Raw genomic sequence first — 26,816 nt, forward strand, 5'->3', positions numbered from 1 at the left:
TACATTTGACAACACTGTCAATTATTCAGAAAAAGTAAGAGCTAAAGTACCTGAGACTAACTTAAAGAGAGGGTTGGTTAGATTTATCTTGCAGAATAATGCAGGAACTGACAGGAAACTGAAAAGAATAGGTTTGTCTGGGAGCGAGGACTGATAAAGTCTGTTCTCTCACCCCCGTGGAGTGAGAGATGACAATGTTCATTGTTCTCAAATTAAACAAACAGGAGTTGGTAAGGCGCGGTCTTGGTGCGGAGCTTATCGGCGAGATAGAAAAACCCATTTAGAATCTAATCCTTCAAGATGTCATTACATGCGCAGCGTTTAAGTGGCTTATGAGCATGCGTGGCTGGCGGCAGGGGGTGAAGTCGAAACACTGCATGCTGTCATGCTGACGTGTCACTTAAGGATGCATCTCAGATCTCTCAGTGGCTTCAGATAAACATCATCACTCTGACAAACATCGACATTGCAGTATAAAGTTCAATGTACAAAAGATTGTATATTATTGCATTTATCAATGTTGTTAATTATTTTCAAGGGTATATTTGACTTCAGAGAGAAGCAACTGAACCCAAAGATTTATGGACAACATTATTACCATGATGAAAGTGATTTGAAATTAAAGTTAAAGTCGGCACGAAACGGTTGTTGATATAGTCTTTTCTTCCTTATAGTGCCGTATGTGAAAACGGCTTCTTGAATGAGAAAAATGTAGTGCGGGAATTGATTGGATGGTTGTGGTTTGTTATTGCTGTGATCTTGTGAGTGACAGGTTGTCCCGCCCTCACACCAGTAAACATGCCATCAGAGAAGAGATGTTGCTGCAAGAGATATTTTAATTAAAGATGAATTAAAAACAATTATGAAATGCACAGATAAATCATTTATAACAAATTCTGGAAAATTCCATAAAAAAAATATGAATTGTCAATTTTGTTTTTATGGTGACTTTAAAAGTGCACTCAGAATTTTTTTGTTTATGTCGCGCTGACCGGAATGGCCATATTGTATTTTTACCGTGGACCACACAAAAGTTTTCAGTTTCTGCTGTTGTATAAATGCCCTATTTCAAACTATATGACAAACGTAAATATTTAATATCTTTCATTTTCATGTCTTAAGGGGTAAATACACTGTCCGGCCCAAAAAAGTTGCTGTTTAGATTTAATTTAGCAAATGGTTAAGAGTCTATTATTGGATCATTATTGCAGTGATTATTATGTTTCTAGCATGTCATATGTTTGGCAACAGTTCCTCTAACCCTAATTGATGGAGTGTGTAGCTTTTCATTTCTCAAATAACCATTTAGGAAGACACATCATGGTCATATTTAAGGATGAGAATGTCAAGATTTATCAGGCTCAAATTGTGAAAGAATGGTTGGGAAATAGCATCACAACATTTATTTCCATTAAGAGGAGCATACATTTTTGCTCAAGATCTTGTATTGAAAATGCAAGAGTCCAGCACTCTGTAAAGTCTCCTCTAGCACATCCCAAAGACTTTCAATGTATTTAAGCTCTGGACTCAGAGGTGCCAATTCATGTTTAAAAAAATGATTCTTCAATGATCCCTCCCAACCATTCTTTCACAATTTGATCCTGATGAATCTTGAAATTGTCATGGAATATGGCCACGATGCGTCATCCTACATGGTTGTTTAAGAAATGAAAAGCCACGCACCCATCAATCAGGGTTAGAACTGTTGCCAAAAATATAACATGCTAGTAACATAATAATCACTGCAATAAAGATCCAATCATAGACTCTTAACCATTTGCTTAATTAAATCTAAACAGCAACTTTTTTGGGCCGGAGAGTGTATTTTGTAATTAGCAAAAATTACTCAGAGTACCTATACGTAAAATGATTACTATTTAAAAAGGACACATGCGTTAGATGTTTAACAAAAGGCACAAACTGCATCTTTTATGTAAAATAGACATGCTTCAACAAATTGTGTTATGTCAATAATAAATGTTCACAATGTGAATATGATGACTGTGTTTTTATATTTTAAAGGCATTGTCAGTGTCCTGCATCTAAACCAGCAGAATAAAGCAGGAACTTCGTCTCTCCTGCCTCCATTAGCCACTTTTCTGTCATATTTACTTCAGCCTGGGAGGTGTAACGAAGCCCAGAGCAGGACTGCGTTAAGTCTTCCAAACCAGAGACAAAAACAAAGCATTCACGTCTGTCACTGTGATAGTTACAGTCTGCACTTGACTACATAAAACGACATATTTCAGTCTTTTATTGCAGACTTTTACTTATTTATTGTCTTCCTGAACCCTATAGTATAAGGACTTTTTTTCCTGTTTTGATGATTCTCTTCAGCAAATCAGAGTTTCAGATCCCACAGTTCAGATTTGTCAGGAAATTTCTGTGAATTTATGGATTTTCATCAGTACCTAGAAATGTTATATTCAACATGAGCTGGCTAATGTGTTTGAATAAGCTCTGTCTACAGCTGCTGTCCCCTCACTGTCTTTGGGCTACATGAATCCAATCATCTGAGTCAACATACAGGAATCATGTTACTGACACTGTAAAAGCTTGTAAAGCATGGAGAGCCAGTTCGGTGGCGTTCAAGTCATGGCAATACCCTGATCCCTGCATGAACATGCTGTGAATTCCTGCAGTCAAGCCCCTGTGGGAAGATCCAAAATTAGAAATGGACTGCAAAAGGTTACAGGAGCTCTGGGAACAGTGTTCATTTTGAATCCTGAACCCTGTCTGTATTTGTATATTTTAGTCAAATGCCCAAATGTTAATATACTAAAAACAAGATTACCATACAAAAGCTTTGTTTACATGCAGGTCTGATTTAAAAAGTGTCATCTTAAGTCATAACTGCAGGATGTTAAGTCTCACGGTGAAATATAAAGTCACATTATCACATATAAAGTCACAATTACATGAAATAAAGTTGCAACTGCGAGATATTTATCCACGTTTTGTGAAATATAAAATCTGAATTATAAAAAAAAAAAATTGTGGAATAAATGACAAAATTGCAAGAAATAAGTTTCAATTGGAAGATATAAGTTCCATTTTGAGATAAAGTCACAAGACAAAAAAAATGTTGTAATTTTCAGACATCTAGGATATAAAATCAGAATTAAAAAGAATTGTGAGATGTTGTCACGATGCAAACAAATTATGTCACATTGTGAAATAGTCACAATTACAAGAAGTTGCAATTGAGAGATATAGACACAATAATGAGAAATAAAGTTGCCATTGATAGATATAAATACATTGTGAGAGAAACTCATAGTTTTTATAATTGTGAGATATCAAGTCAAAATTGCAAGAAATAAAAGCTGCATTTGTGAGATATGTTGTCATAATTATAATAAATATGTGAAATTGCAAGATAGTTTTGTGAGATATTTAGTCACAATTTGAGATATAAAGTCATGATACAAAAAAAGTCACAATGGCAAGATATTATGTCCTAGTTATGAGAATTAAAGTAGCAATTGATAGAGTAGATACAGTGTTGGGGAACGATTCTTTTAAAAGTAATGTGTAACTTTTTTGCTTTACTCCCTGAAAAGTAACTAATCGAGTTACCTGGGATGGGCTTGCTTGCTTGTTTTAAAAAAATATATAAAAAAAGTTATATTTTTGGCTAATGGAAAGGTTCATTCACAGCAAATATAAATAATGTTACTTTACTTGTTACTTGAAAAATATAATCTGATTACATAATTTGCGTTACTTGTAATGCGTTACCCCAAACAATGAGTAGGTATAAAGACATTATGAGATGTCTTGATTATGAAAAAGTATTGTAAATGTGAGACAGTCAAAATGGCAAGAAACAAAAGTTGGAATTGTGAGATTATAATTTTGAGATATAAAGTGATAATTACGATACAAAGATGTGTAGTTGTAAGATAATAAGTCACATTGTGAGATATAGTCATAAATAAATAAAAATGTTGCAAAAGCGAGATATAGTAATAATTTTTCAATTGAGAGATATAAGATACAGTTTAAGATATAGTCACAATACAAAAAAAATATTAAAGGTCCCAGTTATGAGAATCAAAGTTGCAATTCATAGATATACTACATTCCTAGATTAAAAAGTAATAATTAAGAGAAATAGTTCTGTGAGAAATAAAATCACAATGTCAGATAAAAAGTCAAAATTATGCTAAATAGAGCTGCAGTTGCTAGACGTGAAGTGTGTTTGATGCAGTGTTGCAGAAATTGTGTAACAGACATTCTGGTCCTATTAAAGGTGGCTACGAGCACACCGCTCCGCATACACAGTCTCCTCATGTATTCAACAACTAAAATGAGTAGCAGGGCTAATAGTGAACTAATAGCTTAAATCTGTGCGTTTGCTGATGAAAAGCCCTTGGTACGGCGGGTAGATTTGTGGGAGGCTTACTGTAAGGAAGCAGAAAAAGCCAAGCTCCCCCCGTGGGAGTTGTTTTTCATAGGGCTGTGCGGTATGCGTGTGCTGCTGGGCCAGTTCAGACCAACCTCACGGCTGGCTGGTTAGCATTCCTACCTCATTTTGTAATTACGTCTCCACTCCTACAGAGATCCTCCAGAAGTCATTTGAACTACAGACACGTGTAAAACAAAGTGCTTGTGTATTCCATACTGACTTGACATTCTGGATGGTTGACTGTACATAAATAATACTTTAAAAATGACTGCTACAGTGACATAAACCATACAAACATGACCTAAAACATTAAGACCACCTGCCTAATATGTGGTTGGTCCACCGTGTGCTGCCAAAACAGTGCCAACTCACCAAGAAATGGGTTTTACAAGACCGCTGAAGGTGTCCTGTGGTATCTGGCGTTAGCAGAAGATCTTACAAGTCCGGTAAGTTGCAAGTTGGAGGCGCCGTGGATCGAACTTTTTGCTCCAGCCCCTCCCACGCATGCAGAATTGGATTGAGATCTGGGGAATTTGGAGGCCAGGGCAACCCCTTGAACTCTTCATCATGGTCCTCAAACCACTCCTGACTAATCTGTAAAAGAGGACACTTCCCCCAGGGAACACTATTGTCATGAAGGGGTATACCTGGTCTGTGTATGGCCACGTGTCAAATTTACGTCCACATGAATAGTCGAATCCAGGGTTTCCCAACAGAACATTTCCCATAACATCACACACCAGAGCAGCATACTTTTCTTATTTGGGTATGCAAAGACGTATGCAAAGATGGATATGGACACAAATTGCCCTAATTTGCTATTAGAAAACACCTGCATGCCATGGATGCATCTTATTGCATATTCATATGAAGCTTTTTATCCTTCGATAAACAACTTCATATGAATATGCAACAAGATGCATCATATAATTTCTCTGCTTGCTATGGCCAACAGGTGGTAATTGTCTCATCCAACATTAACATATTTCTCAAACAGCTTTCCTGAGGATAAAAGCTTTATCCATTTAGTGGCTAGCACTTATTTTAAGTATAGCACTTGATGGATAATAACAGAGACACCCGAAAACTAAGTTGTGTATCAAAACCTCTTTCATTAAGGCTCTTCTCTTTCCTGTTTTTTTTTTTTTTGAGAGCGTTACAACACTAAATCTACTAACGAAAACTTTCAATAAGGTCTCACAGTGTGCTCCACTAATAAAGGCTTTTCACTGTGGAGAGTGCATGGGCGTACAGAAACACATGAGTGCAATGTGACGTTCAGGCCGCAGGAGTGCAGATAAGAATATGTCTGGGTTCAGGCTGACCTGGAAGCCACATTCAATGATGCTGACAGACAATAAAAGACACAATGATGCGGTTTGTCTGAACTCATAAAATGTAAACGGTAACAGGCTATTATAAGGCCTATGTGTGAATACACAATACAGCTGGGTGATATAGTTAAAGAAATATTCTCTTTATTTTTTCATAAAAATAATATAACTTAATTAACTATGTTATAACCAGTGTTGTGGTAGTTACTAAGATATAGTTACTAGTAGGGCTGCAACAACTAATCGATAAAATCGATTATAATCGATTATGAAAATCGTTGTCAACGAATGTCATTATCGATTAGTTGGTCTGCTTACGTCACGGGGAGCGTTTACTGGTACGCACACACACGCAAGGTCTCTCTCCCTCAGGCGCTCTGCCGAGCGCGCGCGCTACACGGTTTGGAGCAGTCTCTTCTGTCTCGCATGCGCGCTCTTGCTTGCGCGCTCTAGATTTCGGGAGTTTGAACTAATTCGCGGGCATCAGGGAGCCGCAATCAATATGCGGGAGACTCCCGGGACTTCCGGGATCTTGGGATGTCTGTATTTTGTCTTGAGCATCAGGTTGCACAATCAGTTCGCTCGCAACGTAAGTGATGGATTAAAATAGCGCTACCGCAGAAATAGGTTAAATTAAAACGGTCTTTACAAAGTGAAGCACTAAATATAAAGGCAGTTAATAACAGCAGCAGTAAAATATTGTTTTTTAGTCACTGTACTCAGTGGTTTTCAGCGAATGCTTGTGCACTAATGCATAATTTCTCCTGTCCTTTACTCAAGCCTGTTAGCTTGCTGGGTAACGTTACCTCCATTCCGTTCTCTTTTTATAGCATTTGTCTACTAAGTTTTAATTGTTTTTCAAACGCGATCTACTGCGGCTCTACGTTCACACAATTGTTTTCAGTCTTTCTATATTTATTTAATCAATTTATCCTTATATTATTCTTTTATATATTATATATAATATATATTATATTCTTTATCCTTATATTCCTTATATATAATTAATTTTAAATAAAAATTAAATGAATTATATATTTTAGATGTTTTTAGTTTGTTTTTAGTTCAGATATTCACATCTGAACAACATGTCTGTGTAAATTTGTTTTAACAAAAATTGTGTTAAAACATAATATGTTGGATATCATTTTTTTTAACAATAATCATGTTTGTCAACTTGCCATCAGCAATTATCATTAAAAACAATGCAAATATTGATATTAGTAAAACTCAATGTGTGGCTTTTGCACTTTTTAAAGTACACTTTTACACATAAATACCCTGATTTACGGTTTTATTTAGTTATAATAAAAAAAAAATCTAATTTAATTTCTATCCGATTAATCGATTAATCGAAAAAATAATCGTCCGATTAATCGATTATCAAAATAATCGTTAGTTGCAGCCCTAGTAACTAGTTACATTTACTAGTTACTTCATTCAAAAAGTAACTTAATTACTTTGTTGATTACTTACACCAAAAAGTAATGCATTACTGTTAAAAGTAACTTTTTAGTTACTTTAAAAAAAACATTCTTTAATGTTCCCATTAATGTTCTTTTATGCATTATGGTCTACACAAACACAAAACTGACTTAAACAGAAAGTAATTTTTAAACAGTATTTTATTTAAGTCAGACCAGCACAAACTGAATATATCCCAAGGATTTCTGAGGTGACTCGCTATGCTGACTCTCGATCTTCGCAGTAGACGCGCCAGAGAGAAATGCACATTTCATACGGATTACATAAGCAGAGAGCAGTCTGTAGTCTGTTTTCGTTTTGAACTGTTCTGTTTAAAAGTAGACATATCTGTGAGGCAAGTAGGTTACCTTATACGCCGAGTTTCGGTTCATATATGAGACCAGCTCCAGTTCACGCGCTCGCACCTCCGTTTCGTGATTATCTATCGTCTGCTATATTAACTTCTTATTTATTAAATCCAGGCAATTGGTTGATGAAACATTGATTAAAATTAAGATACAATTAATACAAAACGAAATTCACTTTAAAGAAAGGTTTTGTGCTTTCTGTTTGATGTCTCTGTGAAAGTTTTAAAGCATATTTTAGTGCCGCTTTCAGAGCGCTCACGTACGGAGAACTCTTACGTCCGTAACATTGTTTCTTCCTCATAAATGCGAACACTAAAAATAAAATAAAATAAATATTTTGTTCTGTGGAGACTGAGAGCCTACCCTTCTTCATCCGGTGGGTAGTATTACTTTGGTTTGTGCAGTGTAATTCACAGAATTACTAAACAAAATTTAAGCCTATAAAATTCAGCCCGTATAAATGTGCATTTTCTAAGCTTAGAAAATGGACAAAATTCATTTGATTCTAATCATAATGTAACATTATTGTGAAATTGATTTCTTTATAGGCTATTTACTATTAGTATAGTAAATCCTTATGTTTTTATCCAACTAGGCTATGTGTGGGCCTTATGTAAAATACAGGACAAATTGCTTCCCTTATTGATTTGATACGGGACAGATCATTTTACTTGTAAAGGGACGGGTGGCAAGCAACCCTACCACCAATCCTACAATGCGTCGCTGCTGCAGACAGGTTAGGCTGTAGGCTACACTTCAGCCAAAATTAATTAATTTAAAAAAGTAACGGACAACGCACCATATGGTAACGGAGTTAATTTATTTAAAAAGTAATGTGTTACAGTATGAGTTACTGTCATAAGTAACTGCGTTACAGTAATGCGTTACTAGTAATGCATTACTGCCCAACACTGGTTATAACTAACTGAATAATAACTATATATAAATACATAATGTATAATATTCTAATCAATATAATAAATATATAAACTACTATTTAAAAGTTTGGGGTCCGTAAAAGAGATGTATACTTTTATTCGGCAAGCATGCAATAAATTAATTCAAAAGTGACAGTAAAGGCATTTATATAATGTTACAAAATATTTCTATTTCAAATCAACACTTTTCAATTGATGTTCATTTGTTGAATGCAGAATCCTGTAAAGATGTTATCTTAATATTTCCACAAAAAACTTAAGAACATAAGAAATGTCTCTTGATCATCACCAAATCAGTATTAGAATGATTTCTGAAAGATCTTGTGACACTAAAGAAAATTCTGCTGGAAATTCAGCTTCACCATTACAATAATTAATTATACTAATAAATATAACTGTTTTACACGTATTTTTAATCAAATAAATGCAAAAAAAATCTGAAATGTTTAGTTTTGAAATCACTTTCAAAAATCTTAGTGACCCCAAACTTTTGAACGATATATATATATATATATATATAATAAAAAAGTTATTAACCATGCCATTTTTATTATCAAAGTTTATCAGAGCTATTAAAATGCCTTAACACTCTGAGTCTTGAAATTAGTCTTCGGGTCAATCTTTTGGAGACTTAATTAATTACCAAAAGTGTGAATTAAAATCATTGCAGTATAGTGTTACATTTTGAATTGCCAGGAAAAGGGCGCAATATTTTCAATAAATCGTCTGGCTCTAGTCCAGAGCACTCTCAAACACTGAATGAAGGCTAACCTAACAGCTACTCTAAAAATATCTCTGCCAAATGGTAGACCATCAAACTTGTGACATAAACCACAAACATTACAATAGATCAAAATGCATTGCTTCAATGTGCTTTTTCTGCACCACCTATCAACGTGTCTTGTTAGACTTCTGGAGATCGACTAGTTTATTTTAAACGTGTTCAGTGGAGAAACTGTCTTTATATTTGCTAATATTTACACAAGATCACAAAATGTGATCTACATGGAAATGGCATGTCAGACTAAACTAATCAAATCCCCAATAAAACCAAACAGCTATTCAAACAAGGGTGGAATACAAGGATATTAAACCCATGTCAAGAAGAGAACTAATGACAAAGTAAAACATGTAATTTGAAGCAAGCATTTAGCCAAAGTGTGTGCATTGCAATGCAAACGACACTGAACAACAGGAGGAAAAACAATTACACAAGCTATGTTGCAAATGGAGAATATATTAGCAGTACGTGTATAAAAAAAAATCTTGGGTGATGTCTGAACAATCTGGCCCATTCATGCAGCACATGCCATGCCTGCAGCACAGGGATTTAGACGATCAGCTGAGTGCAGCCTTCACTACAATACTGCATTGTTCTCAAACGAAACGCTGCTTGTTTGCTTCAAACTCTGCTGTGCAGCTTATCGGAGGAGCACAGCTCCAAATCTCCCTCTGAGCTTGCAAACAGAAATCAGTGTGTGTCCATTTCCTATACTGCACTGAACAGTCAAACAAGCACTACGCTTGCCAAAAAGCCTTTTGAAATGCTGGTTTGAACTTTGAACAGGAGCTGAGGTAAGAAACAGAGATGAACGGGAAATGGAAGAGAGGATCTTACACAACTTGAGAATAAACCCTAAAGAAAAATACAATCAATGCCTTAAACACTCTAAAACTGTATTAGAAGTGGACCTTTATGTCAAACTTAAATGTATGTTTTATATAAATCACATGACAAACTATTAAAGCAAGAGGAATTTATTTTTAAAACAAGACAGTACAAGCACACAGAACTTGAAGTTTAAATTATAAATAATCAAAATTAAGACTTCATGATTGTCAAGCATTAGCAGAACATGAAAATGCGATGATCATTTGTTTGCAAATGTCACTAGATGTAATATTTTGTATCTAATGCAATGACATTTCAACTGTGACACAAAATCTATCATTTTAAATTCCACATCCCTTTCGATGTGGAACCTGCGAAGCATCACAGCATCAAACAGGGACACTTTTTCCTTTTCAACACTTATCTACTCTTCCTCATCACTGAGATGCATGCATGTGAAACAAACCATGGCCCGGCTTCTTTGAGACTCTGTGAAATCTGTGTGCTTTGATAAGATTCTCTGTACCAATGAGATAGGTTACTTGTTATTTGTGAACATGAAATTTGTCTTGTTCTTGTCACCCTGACAACTGGAAAATCAACCAAGTGAGCTACAGTCACACGCTTTTCTACTGAAGACAATATTAAAATCATGTTCTGTCTGGTGTTTAATTTACTAAGATTCTATTCTAATAAGATTGAATATCAGAATTCTCTGGAACTGCAACTCCCAGAATGGGTATATACACACACTGCTGTTCAAAATTCATGGTCAATAATGGTCAAATTTTTTTGGTCAAAATGGTCAAAGTTTTATGCCAACTCGGGCTGCATTTATTTAAACAAATTAATTTTTTTAATTAAATTTTAATATTATTCCACAAAAATAAAAGTCATATTGTGAAATATTATTAAAATTTGAAGTAACTGTTTTTTATTTCATTTTAATATGTTTTAAAATACCATTCATTCTTGCGATGACAGCCATTACTCAAGTATTCAGCATCAAAATGATTATTTGAAAAATAATTCAAATGCTGATACCAGATCTTATTATTATCATTGTTGTCAACAGTTATGCTGGTTTAATATTTTTCTGGAAACTGTAAAACAGTTTTTTTCAGGATTCCATGATGAATAGAAATGTCAAAAGAGAAGCATTTATCTGAAATAGTTTTTTTGTGTGTAATAATGTGAAAGTCATTACCGCCACTTTTGATAAATTTAATACAGCCTTGCTGGATAAAAGTAATAATTTATTTTAAAAAACTCTTAAGGACCACAAACAGCAGTGTAAATGAGACTATATATACACTGTGTATGTGTATATACTGCTCCCATAGAAGTCATTATATTGTGTGTCAAGCTCTTTTTCCATGACCTTCTTCCCCACACATACAAAATAAAAGTAATTATGTTTAAAACCCTCCCAGCGCTGCACACCTGCTGATTATAATAGTGAAAGCTGTGGTCACAAACAATATAAAACAAAACACGGTTGCACACACGCACATGCTTTTTTTTTTTTCTTATTGACTTTTGTGCACATGCTGCTTTCTGCCACACAACAGCTCAACCTTTTCTTATTTGTTGTTCCGCTTTAATACATCAGTGGTTTTTGGCTTGCCATCGGAAGGCCTGAAACCACAATAAATAATCCTGACAATCAGTTTTTACTTACTATGCCCTAGAGGAGATACATGCTTTTCCTTAAATAATTCAGTTGCAATTTACTTGTGCAAAAACAGATGCCGGTGGCTATGTAAACTGCATTAAAACCCCAGCTCGTAGGAAACATTATGCTTACTTACCAATATAGAGAGAGGAGTCTTTCTTTCGCACATGATCATCAATGTAGGACACACCCAGGGGCTGAACAGGCGTTGCACCAATACCCAGCAGCACCTGGGCTCCAATCAGAAGTAGGTACATCATGTTGGTGTTGGCTCTATTCCCACATGTTTCATCAATTTTAGAGGTGTTGGAGCACACATCTCGCCCCAATTCCTTGCTCCATGTGTCTGTGATCAAGTATTGACTGGTGAGGAATTCAGGTAATGCGGAGAGAAGCGCTCCCAAAGCCATGACAATACCTCCGCAGCCAATTAACCGAGGACGGTGGGCTTTAGCACCAAAATAACTAACAAAGAGAATGAGGGCCAGGTTGCCGATCTCAAAGCTGCTGGCAATGACGCCCACATCAGCGCTCTGAAGATTGAAGCGCCGCTCCAGTGTGGTCAGCACGCTCACCTAAGAAATAAACAAAGCAGAAGAATTACTATAATGTTCTGACAATATTGGAGTTTTAGGTAAAATATTACCATAAAATTCCATGCATGAAATTGTATAAATTATTGTATATATATATATATATATATATATATATACACACACACATTTTTTTAAATAAGTCTCTTATGCTCACCAAGGCTGCATTTATTTGATCATAAATTCAGTAAAAACAGTAATATTGTGAAATATCAGTACAATTTAAAATAACAGTTTTCTGTTCTAATATATTTTAAAATGTAATTTATTCCTATGATGCACATTTTCAGCATCATTACTCCAGTCTTCGATGACACATGATCCTTCAAAAATTATTCTAATAGGATCATTTGCCGCTCATTTAGATTTTTTTTCAGGATCCTTTGATGAATAAAAAAAAAAAAAAAATATATATATATATATATATATATATATAGTTATTTTATTTGAAATATAAATCTTTTATGACATTATACATGCCTGAGGCTGGTATTGTACTGAAGTCAAATTCCACCTTAAACAAATCTAATTTAAACTGAGTCATCTTGGAGAGGTAACGTGGCGGTAAAGATCAGCGAAGAAACTGTCTTTATTATATTTGCTAATATTTACACAAGATCACAAAATGAGATAAAATCTCCAATCAAACCAAACCCAGCTATTCCAACAAGGGTGGAATACAAGGATATTAAACCCATGTCAAAGAAGAGAACTAATGACACTGTAAAACAATTGTTTTGACAAATCTTTTCAATCATTGACATGCTACTTGTCACACATTAATTATCAAGGCCTATGACAGAAATAGCTGGTGGAAGGGAAATAATGCCAGGCAGCCTTGAAGAGGAACCACAGGACTTTAATGAAGCAGCTTTGAGCTGGAGCAACAAATATGCCATGGCTGTGAAAAGAGCATGTTACTGAGGCCACGCTCTTTACTATAATCCTATTCCTCAGAGCGAGCCAACTCCAGGCCTCTCTCAGATGCTGCACATTGTGGTCTTTGCAAATCTCCCCATGCTGCACTACAGATTCCTTTGACAGGAGAGATCATTTCAATTTGATGGATAAGATAATATTCACTCGATTAGTTGCCAAGCTCTCCGGAATATTTCATTCTGATTGGTCAGTCGTGGAATTAAACAAGGTTATTAAGTGGAAAAATACTTTTGTGTTATAGCTGTTAAATTATACACTGTTGTCCATGGAAACATAACAATGCTTTCTCCTACTGTATATCAACGGATGTTAGATAGCTAAATGTTGCCATTTTTTGCTGCTGCTAATAGATACATTGACACACTGCTGGAGCATGTAAGATATTCCTTAACAGTTAAAATGCCTGATGTGAATAATGAGTTTAATGTGAGCCTTATACATAGAGCAGTGATGTTGTTGTCATAACTCTCTGCTAATTTGATTTGCTCTAACTCAGTTTCCTGTAGTTAGCCTGGTGCAATTTAATTGGAAACCTTGGACTGTCTAACAGTAATTTTTGTGCAGAACTGATGTTCATGACACATTTGCAGTCCACTACAAGCTTGACTTAAAGGTCTCGTGTTTCAGTTAGTAATATGAAACAGGCAAAATACATCACACTCCACACTGTTAAACAGCTGGTATACAGTATGACTTAGATAAACTGCAAGAAACAAAATACTGTTCATGCTGTCGACACATTTTGAATATCATAGTTATTTGGCCATTGCCTATAATCATGCTTTACATTTAGAATATCTTTCTAACAAAAAGGGTTAGAGAAGACCACTATACAAGCTCTGTCTTAATATACTCTGATTAAGTTTTCACGATCTCCTCCCCGCTTCCGCGGAGTCCGTTACACTATGGTCGGTGGCAATGCCCCTGTCATGCGTGCGGAGGTCGCTACCTTGCTGGCGAAAGGTGTGATCGAGATCGTCCCTCCAGCTGAAATGATGTCCGGCTTCTACAGCCCCTTCTTACATTGTACCCAAGAAGGCCGGTGGGTTACGGCCAATCCTGGACCTTTGCGTCTTGAGCCGTTCCCTTTACGGGCTTCCGTTCAAGATGCTCACGGGCAAACGCATTTTCGAATGTGTGTGGCCACAGGATTAGTTTGCACCGATCAACCTGAAGGACGCCTACTTTCATGTCTCCGTTCTTCCTTGACACAGACCGTTTCTACGATTTGCTTTTGAGGGGTGGGCATACCAGTTCACGGTTCTCCCATTCGGGAGAGACGCGTCTCCTCGCATCTTCACGAAGGTCGACGAGGCAGGCCTTGTGCCGCTACGGTAACACAGGGTTTGCATCCTGAACTATCTCGACGACTGGCTGATCCTAGCTCACTCTCGAGACCAGGTGTGCAAACAAAGCGACCAGGTGCGCGCAGTCACTGCTGACTTGCCTGAGACACTTCGAGGGCAAGAGTGCGGTTCCACTGAAGTTATTTCAGAGGCTCCTGGGGCATATGGCATCCGCAGCTACGCCGCTCGGATTGCTTCATATGAGACCGCTTCAGCTTTGGCTTCGTGATTGAGTCCCGAGGTGGGCATGGCAACTAGGCATGCTCTGAGAATCAGTTACTCCGACCTGCCGTCAGACCTTAACTCTGTGGATGAACCTCCGTTCTCTACGGGCCGGAGTGTCCTTAGAACGAGTTTCCAGGCGAACTGTTGTATATACAGATGCCTCCGCCACGGGCTGGGGTGCCAAGTGCAATAGACATGCTCCTGGACAGGACCCCAGCGTCTTTGGCATGAGAGTCTATGCCTGCGGCAGCTTTCGCGTTGGCTAGATGCCTCCATGTGCATGGTCATGGTCAAGCCACCTTGCCACCCCTGTAGTTGAAAGATTCCACCCTACGGGCTGGATACTCTAGTGTTTCTTCATATGTTACCCCCTCTCGGGCCATATGTGTATTCCTAAGTCCTCCCTTCGTGTAGGCATTGTGTATATCTCTTCTGAGATATACTTCCCAGTGTACCTTGGTATTCCTGTGTTAAGTAGGAGTCCTTCATCCGTTCTAGTCTAACAACAGGGAGCTCAGACTTAGGCAGGGCACTCGAAAAGACAACCGAGGTGGCGTCATTAGACTGGGAACCCCATTCATCATCAAAAAGAGATGTTCTCTTACATGTGGACAAATTCACACAAAATTATGTCAAAATCCCTGTATAGGCAAGTATCCTTGTGAAACATAGAAGGTTTTGTCTTATGTGAACGTAAACAATTGAAAGGAAAATGCATGTGCAATAGTTGGATATGTGCAGCTCTTAAAGGGACAGTAGCCTAATAAACCTACTGCTACCTTTGTCCTTAATGTTAATCTTAAAGGTGCTCTAAGCGATGTTGGGTAACGTCAATTCTTGTTGACGTTCGAAGTATTGTAAAAATAAAAAGCAGGCTAGCTAGACCCTCCCTCCTCCTCATCCGCGCACTAACCCCCCAAACCCCACCCCAACATCCTTCTTGCCGGTTGGCTGGAAAAGTTTGTTATATTTACCCGTGGTGCGGGTTAGCCCAGTTTGTTTTTGTTGCCGTTTGTGGAGCCAGGGGTGTCTGCAGAGACCGCGTTTTTTTACAGTGTGTTCAGGGGACAGGCAGCTAGCGGATAGTGAGGAGATGTTTGCTGTATGTGACAAAAAATGTTTGGCCTAAAAAACGTGTGACATCGCTTAGAGCACAACAAAAGACAAAGAGAAAATCTCTCACTGCTGTTGACTGGTTGAGCCCTGCTGGAGCAACTCTAAATATTCACCTTGCTGCTATTAAATTAAAGACAAAAAATGATAGAGCAATTATATGAATAATGAAAGTAACAGCAGCTCCTACAAAACATTCCCTCCAATGCATAATTAGGCATGAAAATAACTGAAGGAAATATCTATTTGCTAAGCCAAATCATATTCTTTTGGTTTCTCTGACCACTATTTTTAAAAATGCATTAAAACTACAAGTATCGATACTAAATGCTAATACTAAAAATGAAAGTATCGCACGAGTATCGGGCTCGTTCTGGAAAAAGTGGTATTGTGGCCCCCTCATTTTAACATTGGATTTTTAATATCCAAAAACATTAAATTGTTTAAATTGTTACTGCCTTTCTTAAGTTATTATTTTGGAATAAATGTAAAAATCCTTAAAACACTAACTTGATGAGATTTATACTTTCTGAGTTTCATAAACACAACAATACGGGGAAAAAAAGATTTGTATTTGGTTTCTTTTTTGATGTAATGTAAAGTAATGTTTATTTAACCAGGAAAATGTGACAACATTAAGTTTAACTGGGACAGTTTATACATATAGTGCATTGTCCATGCACTCAGTTAAATCTTTACTAATAAGGGCAACGAAATGGATTTCTTGTTAATTTTTGTCTCTTAAATAAATGTGACCGATCACGGAAAGTAGGGACACAAGTCGGTTTTGGAGCATTTTGAGTTATTCACAGATTCTGAAACTGTAGTCTCAAAGCTTTCCAACGATGTGTAACACATGGAAATCTGATAATATTTGGAGAAGTTGTGGCCATTTGAAGGTAGGCACACAAAAAAGCTAAAAGGGGAGAAAACAGCCTCAAAAGATTGTGCAGTTCTCACCTCTCTCTGCTGCTGGGAGTGACAATAGGGCTCATTTACATCTCATTTAGATAAGCCATACCCCCTGTAAAGCTCCCCCCTGTAAAGCTGTAAAGCACAGGGGGGAGCAAAAAGGTCAGGAAAATGTGCCATCAAAGAAAAAAAAAAGTTTGCAAACAGGTAATAAATAAAGGTCTCTTAGCATCTACCGATAAAACTGTATAGGCAACTCTTATGTACACTGAATAAAAAATAAGATAAACTCTCTAGAGAATGTTAAAATCAGAAACAGGATGTGCTATGTGATTTTATATATATATATATATATATATATATATATATATATATATATATATATATATGCTGGGCAGTAGCTAATATTAAGAAATATGTTGTGCTTTTACTTTTAAAAATGTTGGTAACGTTACAGTTAATGCTTACAAACATTGAAGATTTTGAATACAGAAGTTACATTTGTAATGGTGTATTTTCATTTAGATGTGGTATTATTATTTGTGCAGTAGCTAAGTTTAATTACTGCATAAATTAATTTTAAAACAGCATGGAATAGATTATAGAATATGCTGTTAGCTATAATTTGGATGGTATAGTACCATGAGCCACAATTAAAGTCTTGTGACACTCATGGCAGGCGTTATTGTTGTTGTTGTCGAGTTTCTGCGCGCCGATTGCAAACATGAGCTGAACTTAGAATGAACTTAAAACGACAAACTTTGATGTTTATGGAAACTCACCCCATAAGAAACAGAAAAGTATTCTTGCAGATCTCGTTGCCTCCAATGAAATAAGTCGTTCGGGCACACTTTCTCTTTGTCGGGGTCTTCTTTGTGGATGTAACCATCTCCGAAGTTTGCACTGTGCGTCTGTTTGCCTCTAAATGTCCAATAATTCGCATGTCCTGCCACTCTTTTTCCACAGCTAAAGAATCCAGCCGTATGTTGTACATAATGTCTGGAGCAGGCTTCTGGCTACAAGACTGTCTCCCGTGCAGAGAGTTCTCTTTTCTCCTCGTGTAACATTTACAGTCAAAGTTACGGATTTTCCCCATTTCTCTATCTATATCCCCATCAAATGTTACTATCGATATAGCCTCTGATATCTTACGGTCCAACTCGTCTGACGCCAGTCCGATACATTCTTCCTCGTCTTCATCTTCGCTCAGTTGTAGATTAGGGATATTATTCAGTCTTATCATGCCACTTTCATCGTCGCTCAGATCGTCTTCAGAATCAGTGAACGCTTGTTCATAAGCATCCGGCTTGTCGAAGAAGTACTTCAAAACATTTTCGTTGTAACGGCCACGGTTCAGCTCGTCTGCGACATTCTTTGCGGCGTCCATCTTCATTGAATTTTGATATCAGATAGAGCCGGCTAGAGCGCTGCATAATTAAGTAGCCACGCTGTTGGGGGGCGGGGGCAAAAGCGCCGGCGGCTATTCAGTATGGAAATACACACAGACAATGACACGCCCCTACTGCATGCTAGAATCTCCGAAAAACAAGCCGATTTCAACCTCAAAATGTACGCTTTTGAATATACCAATACTGTTATCTCAAACATGGAGAGGCTTCTTCATGATCTCAACTAACAGATTCTGCAAAAAAGCGGAAATCACCAATTTTGGAAAAAAACGCTTGTTTCTCATTTTGCTCGCAAGTTGTGCTGCCGACTTGTGTCACTGCTTTCCGTGACGGGTCACAAATATGTGTGTGCTTTTGTATTATTCACACTGGCTCTGGTCAGTTGCCAGAACCAAAGATATGTGCCAGCCTACAAGTTCTGGAAGCATGGCGAAAGGACCAGACAGGCCACATCCCCCACCTGCCTACACTTTCTGCTTTGCCTCAGAGTCTGTGCCAACCTGCTGAGACCTGTTGACTAAATAGCTGGGTCTCACTGAATACATACATCAGTGCCAGACAGTGCCACTGCAATAGGGCACATAGGCTGCTAACTTTAATGCCAAGACACATTTAACAAGTCAGCAGCATCAGCTAATGCCAAATCTCTGTTGACTCCACCCTGACATGCTCACACCCATTGCCCTCTAATCTTTCAACATGAAACCCCATTATTATAGCAAGACTATGAATGACTGAACAATGAGACAAAAGTGTCTATCATGTTATTGTTGAGTCAAGTCAAGCTTACATAATAAGCAATGACAAATTGTGCAGAACAACCAGTCTGCATCACTCAAGCGTGAAATGTTTTCAAGAACATGTGCGGCTACCAGGCATCCTTCAGCAATTTGTGTTTGATTTTGAACATGAGAGAGATGCAGCATTGCCTTATCAGTATGACAGGAAACAGAACAACAGAAGTACTTTCCATGAATTGAGGTTTCTGTGAAGAGATGGTGGACCAATAGAAAACAGTAACTTTTCATAAATTCCTTATTCTGTATGGCATAAACCACAGTTGTTGATTTAAATACAGTGGAAATGTTCTTTAGAACAAATTAAAGCAGAAGACTGTACCAGTAAGAAAATCCAAACAGTTATAATATTGGTATTATTACAAAGCATGTCTGATGATTGAATACAATAATTTCAAAGAATGAGATAGATAGCTGGCTGGTATAAATGCTCAAAGTATCCATCCCAACAGTTCAAAAGAAAATGTAATGAGAAAATAAACAAGGGTTGTCATTTACAGGGTCAGCCTATTGTCAACTGTCAACATAAACACATTCTTTTTCATCATTAAAACATTTCACCCATACAGAAATAAACTGCACCATTGAAAAACATATTTAAGTGTACTCGCATGAGATGAAATGTCTGCTAATATTAGGATCCTACAAAAGCTGATTAATTTAACTTGGAGTGAGTCGCCTCATGAAGGCAGCCATGTTGAGATCACATGACCTGCTGAATATCACTTTAAGACAATAATAAAAACAAGACGGGTCTGAGTGACTCGTATTGTTTTGAATGGGGAAATGTGCAACGCTCAATATATAATATATATACGCTTCTAGTTAAGTCATCGCGTCATTGCAGCTGCAGTTAGAATCTCCAGTTCCTATAGAAACAGTCAAACGAGCGCTTCCACTCTGCATCCGCATTAGCTATGACATTAAAATGTTGTTTTCTGTCATGATTCGAGCATTTAGAAACAATTTGAGACCGTTGTTGTTGTCAGATTTCACAGGTGATTTCAAATATGAAATTTAATCGTAAGCTTGGAGAACAGTTACATCCCCGAGAGGCGTTTTAAAGATGGCCGCCGAGAGAAATGACTTGTCTTAAAGGGACTTTGATATCACTCATCTCGGTAACCCCTTGTACTCACAAAATAAATTAAATCTTCTGGACAATGGTAAATGTTGGGGCAGATGAATGCGAGCTTGCAGAGCTGGGTTTTAACATACTAAATGGTTTGGGAAGTCCTAAATACCTGAGAGAAGTCTGTCGTTTTCACAGGAAAATCCAGTTATGATTAAACATTATGAAGTGAGAAAATTTTAAAAAATGAAACATATGCACAGATGAATTGTTCACAATAATATATATAATATGCATTTAGAAAATAAACAGGACTTTAATGGTTCTCTTAATTCCTAATAGAAGAATATGAACTATGGAAAAACTACATATAATTTACTATGCCCCATTTAGTTTTACATCTCTCTTAAAGGTGCCTTGTGTCATGTCCGCCAAAAAATCAATTCATACTCCACATTCCGTACCAGATGGGGGCAGTATACCTCCAGAAAGTGAGTTGGTCTAGAGTAACAAACGAGAAACGGCATAGTCTCTATGCTCCGCTCCTACCTTCACAACGACCCTAGAGCCATAGCCGAAGCTGAGCCAACTCCTAATAGAGGACGTTTTTGACTCGAGAGGAACGTTGGTTGATTTCAAGTGAACATTAAAATGACATCTTCAAGCTACTCCCCTTCACCTTTACCAGTGAATATGTTCATATTCGTTTTGTTCATATTACATTTTTATTGTTAGTTGGAATTACATTAATTTGACAGACAGCACTCGCTTATGTTGACCAAGCTAGCGCCATTCAGGGCTGCCAACTCTCACGAATTCACAGTGAGACACACACGATTGACACTTTTCACACGCTCTCAGTCACGCCACACATCAATTTTGTCACGCACAGAAAAATTGCAAAGCAAAGAGGACACGGAGACCGACAGACTAGACAGAGCAGGTTAGTTATGATATAAAAAATCTCAGCTCTCAGATTCTGTCAATTTTATTACGCAATTCAAACAACAAATACAGTTTTGGCGCTTGTAAATGTTACACGACAGATCCCTAGCGCACGTGAACCGCTCATCTCTACTAGCTAATATTAAAAAAACACAAACAGTTGAAAGATACAGTAGGCTACAACTTACCGAAATGTATTCCTCATACATAATATCAACCAATCATTTTTTTAATGTGTTTATGTGAATAAACTGTGTTTCAGTGAATCTCAGAGCTGGTCATTTTTATATTATTATATATATTTGATAGTTTAGATGCGCACATTAAGCCCAAAGTTAAGTAGCCTATACTTTTCTTGCCTCGTTGCAGTCCATTTCAGAGCGCGCGTCGCCTTGTGAACAACTCTTGCGCAGATATTTGTGCTTTTAATAGCTCTTTTAATGATTAAACGCGTCCGCAATTTAGCAACAGTAGAGACTGCATTTTACAACAATCACCGATCGTGCTGATTCTGACGGTACGTTTGGGTTTTAGGAAGAAATGGGAAGGAAGTTGCTCTAGACATAATGCAGTTAGTTTGGTTTCATCTTAAATATCTTCTTTTTATAATCTCTGAAAGTTGAAATCTAAAATAAAATTAGAACATTATCCCAGATCTAAAGTGTAACCACGTTTGAATGTTTAGTTCTGACCCCATTGTCAGTCATTGAGCAGGGCTGTCGTGTTGTGTGCGCTGTGGCTCCGCGTGAGAGATCGCTCTCTCTCTCTTCTGGACTGCGAATAGCAAAATTGCATCACAGACAAATGGTTTAATATTATTATATTTATAGAATTGGCTGGCGAGATAAACATGTTCAAGATTACGTCTTTATATCAATAATAAATTTTAGCCAACGTGTATTTTCTATTTTCTCCAGTACCGACAGCAGAACCGAAAACGTCCAAGCTTTAAAGCGAATGGGGGTAAACACGGGGATTTGAATGGGACTTATGTATCGATACTCGCGGCTTAAGAATCGATACTTTCTTGGGAAAAAAAATATCGATTTATATCGTAGAATCGATAAAATTGCTCAGCCTTAATCAGGTTCAAGTACGCCCACAAGCCGTACGAGTTATTCGTGTATTGCAGTTTGGCTGGTGTTGCCCGCATACCGCCCCCCATGGCCGAAACTGGTATTATGACACCTGTCGGGCCGTGGCTAGTAATTTAGCATGCTAATTCAGGTTGATATCTCTGCAGCACTATAACTTGTCATTTTTTTAATGACATCATCGCCCTTATTTCTTCTCATTCTTTTGATGCGTGTAGCTCATTTTTTGGATATTTTTAACTCAATTCTTAGACATGGCACCTTTAAACTGACCTTTTGTGACTGCTGCATTTAAAGCTGTCTAAGATCACATACTTGCTGAAACAGCTAATCTTAAAGGCACAAGTATGGTGGTCATACATGTCATACAGCCATCTACATGTTTGTGCTTGGAACTGTATCAAGTACAGGCAAACTGAGCAAGCACAAATTAAATGAGTTGAGGTTAGAAGAACAAGATCTATTTGTTTGGATATGTCATGCGGCATGCCTGCCAAGGGTCATTTGCAAACACTGTCCCAGCATTTTGCATCACAGTCAGAGAGAGTGCTTAACTATATGCATATTGGAAGCTATATGCAAAGATTTACACAAGTTGTGAGAGCTTTCAGGAGATTAAAAAAATACACAGGACTGGGTCTCTTAGCACATGGGGAAAGTCCAGACTGGCCAAAGTCAAGCGCAGGGCTGGGGCTAAACTTAGGAAACTGACACAATGTCCAAGAATGAGCCACTGAGTCATTCTGTGAAGGAGGGTGGAGACTCCATCTCAAAATGGACAAGAATTACAGTTGCTTCTGTAATAATCTAAATGATTCAGTCCAATATTACATGGAAAATTGTATTATATTTTTAACCTTGAGCAAATAAAAATGGGTTCAAACAAAACATTTTCATTGATCTCTTCCATTCTGTATAACCTAGACGTTAAACAATCACTCTAAATATACAAACTTGTACTGTTTCACACAAATGTTTGCTTTAGTAAGACATATTTGGAAATATTTTGAAGCAATTTGATGGCTGATTTGTCTATGGAAAAAACCCCAGGGAGGATAAGTTTAGTTTAATGCCCTATTTATCTGTCAAAATAAATCTGGGCAATCTCTACATTTTCCAGTCCCACAAAGTTTTTATTTATTTTTTTTTTTTTTTATGGAAGTGTTGATTTGGTTTCCAAACATCAAAATTTCCATAAGCTGGGAACAAATCCAGTCCACAACAAGTGCACCCCTTTGAGACTGTTCCCATGATGTATTGTGGCTTTCTGGCACAGAACAAATGATTGTTTCCTTTCCAAATATGGTTTGAGCTCGCAAAGACATCAGAGACATCCCATGGGTATGGAGGACATGGCTGGACAAATCTCGTCCTTATCAAAGAAGCTATATAGTGAGGTATCCAACTCATGACACCAAGCAATGAGAGAATTTTCTTTTCGGACACGAAGCAGAGACAACCACAAAGCCGCTTCGTTGTGTTTAACATTTATAAGCAGAGTTGACAAAAGCAATCAAATCTTGAATAAATGCCAAACTATTGACATTATCTTGCTGCATAGTAACACTTGTTTAGTTAGGGGTATATTAAAATAAATAATGACAAGATAAAGACTTTCTCGGGGTCCAGTGTTGGCTAAATATTAAAAAGGTTATAATCAAAATATCTCTCAGATATCTTAAACAGATAGTTCTTGTACTGGATTCTGGTATCAGCATCCAATCCATCCATCATTATTTTTGGTTCATAGTAACACTGGTTTTGTCAGGGACTGTTTATTTGAGTTAGCCTATACTATGCCACTTAATAAAATAACTTTTTAATAAAAGTGTCCTTTTTTTATAATGTTTGCATAAAAGCAATAATCTGCGTGCTGTATTGTGAATAGTCTACATTTAAATAAAAAGTTTTTGTTTTTTTTGACAATTGAAGCATCTTTTTTACTCTATCACAGGAGCAGGTCTCTCTAGTCTAGTGAGATAGCTGGCTCGGTATGTAAAAGCAGGAGTGGATCTAGAGCAACGCTTTGAGTCACTAGGGAAATGTTCTGTCTCTCGGTTCCACTCATTTAGCCAACGCTAAAGTAGCCTACAGTACAGAACTTCACACACAAAGCTTGATGGTGATGCTTCTTTGGGAACTATTTTCGTTGGTAGGAAGGAAATATCTAACTATCAGTTGTTTGAAGTTATTGTAGATTAATTAGCATAGAACAGTTGAAACATATCACGCGTATGTCAGCAGGCACCTGCCGCAGAATTACAGCAGTTCACCTTCCAACAGTTGCCTACTTTTTGCTCGTGTGATATTGATAATGGTATTTTGCATTGATGGAGATTAAAATGATCCAGATTGGCCTAAGGTTTTCTGTCATTCTAGCCCACAGCTTGCCAGGCATCTTATTTCTCACAGACAGCTGGTAAAGGCAACTACGCTTTAGGCTGACGTTACTACATGAACACTACTGTATGTGTTCACTTCATTAAATGATTAGATGTCACATCCATGTCACGCTTCATGCACTAAATTGCACCCAAGAAGACTGAAGATACAAATTAACGATGAGTCAAACTTTGAGCCAAACAAGTTTTGTAAGTTCAATATGAACAAACAGTCATTTCCAGAGCCTAAAGTGTATAACTTAACCAAAGCCAAATGAAACGCATCGATTTACTTACCAAGTATGCCCCCACTGTGCCCTGTGCCAACATCAGAGCACATTCCGCCACTAAAAATATCTTAATATTTGAGAAACACGAGGGCTTCTTATCATCCCGTTGAGGGTCCTCGCCGCTCCTCTGCTTTTTCACCTGCATCCTGAACAGTCCAACTGCCAAGAAACGCAGCTATAAACTATTGTAAACGGAGAATAAACGCTACGTCAAGTGTGTCTTGATATATCTGTACTATGCTACAACTGACTGTTGTTTACAGTCAGATCAGTGCCGTTTGACAGACTTTTCATTGAAACTACGCCGATGAATGAAGACGAACTAAACTCTCCTATGCTCTCTATCGCGGAAACGGAGAATAAAAGGTCGCTGGTTTTTACTCCAAACATGTTTATTTCCCTCTGACTGTCCCAGCACCCGTCGCGTTAGTGTTTGCTCGTATTCCGTCACCATCGCTCGAGTCCGCATGCTTGATTCTCCGCCTCGGTCATTATGACTGATATGTTGTGAGCGTTTCTACCGGTCGGTCTTGTACAGTAAAGACATACGGTACTCGGTAGAGGCGCTGTGATGCAGAAATCATAAGATGAATCTTTACTGACTCGTATATTCAAAATAAAGGCACATTGATGGGCAAACCCACGTTTTAAATTCCTGTCAGTAATTTTTCTGGGTGAATTCGGATCGTTACGTGCAACACAACATGTTTTGGCGACCATCTTTTATTAACTTATCTTAAATATGTTTACATATGTTTACCTATTTTACATATATTACATACACTTTAATGTTTGTTTACAAACAAAACAAACGATTTCTGTGATATGTTTGATGTGTTAATAAAAACCTAAAATGATAAATCAATAACAACGATTTTATTACGTAACAAGCGATTTCTGCTTGCCACCGTGAACTGTAGCATTAGTGAAACGTTTTAAAAACCCCGTGGAAACCCATAGGTTATAGTTATAGGCTACATGTTAAATACATAATACATATACTGTAGTAGTAGCTAGATTCTACAGTACCCTACATACTAAACATAGATATACATACATACAGTAGCTACAAACATATTTACAGTACGTACACATACTTTTAATTGCCATTTTCTTCAAGGAAAATTTATTATTTTAAAAATGTTTGTTGCTATTAAAAAAACCAACAGTGTATGGGAAATAACACAAATAAATAAAGACAACTATTAATTTTTCATTTTTAAAACATGGGTTTCCAAACTGGTGTCTAAACATGGAAAAGTGTAGATAAAAAAAATGGTCAAATTAATGAATGCTTTTGACTTCAAATAATTTGATTTAAATAAATAATAAAAAAAATATTTAAATAAATAAACATGTCGATTTATAAAACAAAAACAAATCAAACAAAAAACGAATACATTTAACAGAACTAGCGAGTAGAAACACAAAGTATTTTCCAAATAATAATTTTTGCGTGTTTATAATATAATTTTTTAAAGTCTAAATTTGACCTTTATACATGATAATCTGTCTTTAACTGGGGTCCCTGGCATGAGGATGATCATATTTGGGGATACGTAGACTGAGATTGAAAATCCTTCTTTTGAACTAAGTTCTCAGTAGAATCACAGTGATAGCCTACAGTGTAAAACTGCATAACCAGTTCACATACTTGCCTGATGGGTTTGCAACCTTGTAACTTTTTATGCTAAATTATTAGCAAACAGAATGTGAAGATGATTCATCATCAAGTCGACATAACATGTTTAACAGCTTACTTCATTACTCAGCTAAAGTTTTGAAACGCTTTTTGTTTTTTTAGCTGTGTGCACAGTGTGAACACACTGATCTGATCAGAGTTTTGAGGAAGAAGAGTGTGAGATTCTGACTCATTCTAGGTATAGTTCATAGAGAAG

At 37.0% G+C, this 26,816-nt stretch overlaps 1 protein-coding gene across 1 annotated transcript in view; it reads right to left on the bottom strand.

Moving 5' to 3' along the window:
• slco3a1a (solute carrier organic anion transporter family member 3A1a) overlaps positions 1-25,488 on the bottom strand; it is a 72,435-nt gene extending 46,947 nt beyond the window's left edge. The window contains exons 1-2 of the mRNA XM_077194419.1: positions 24,926-25,488; positions 11,939-12,377 (exon numbers count right to left, since the gene is read on the bottom strand). Of these exons, the coding sequence (XP_077050534.1) occupies positions 11,939-12,377; positions 24,926-25,063 (577 nt within the window). The 5' untranslated portion in view covers positions 25,064-25,488. The remainder of the gene's footprint in view (positions 1-11,938; positions 12,378-24,925) is intronic.
• Positions 25,489-26,816: the final 1,328 nt, after the last annotated feature.

This window comes from Siphateles boraxobius, unplaced genomic scaffold, assembly GCF_051911475.1.
Source record: "Siphateles boraxobius isolate OS27281-9 unplaced genomic scaffold, OSU_SipBor_1 32, whole genome shotgun sequence".
Lineage (NCBI taxonomy): Eukaryota > Metazoa > Chordata > Actinopteri > Cypriniformes > Leuciscidae > Siphateles > Siphateles boraxobius.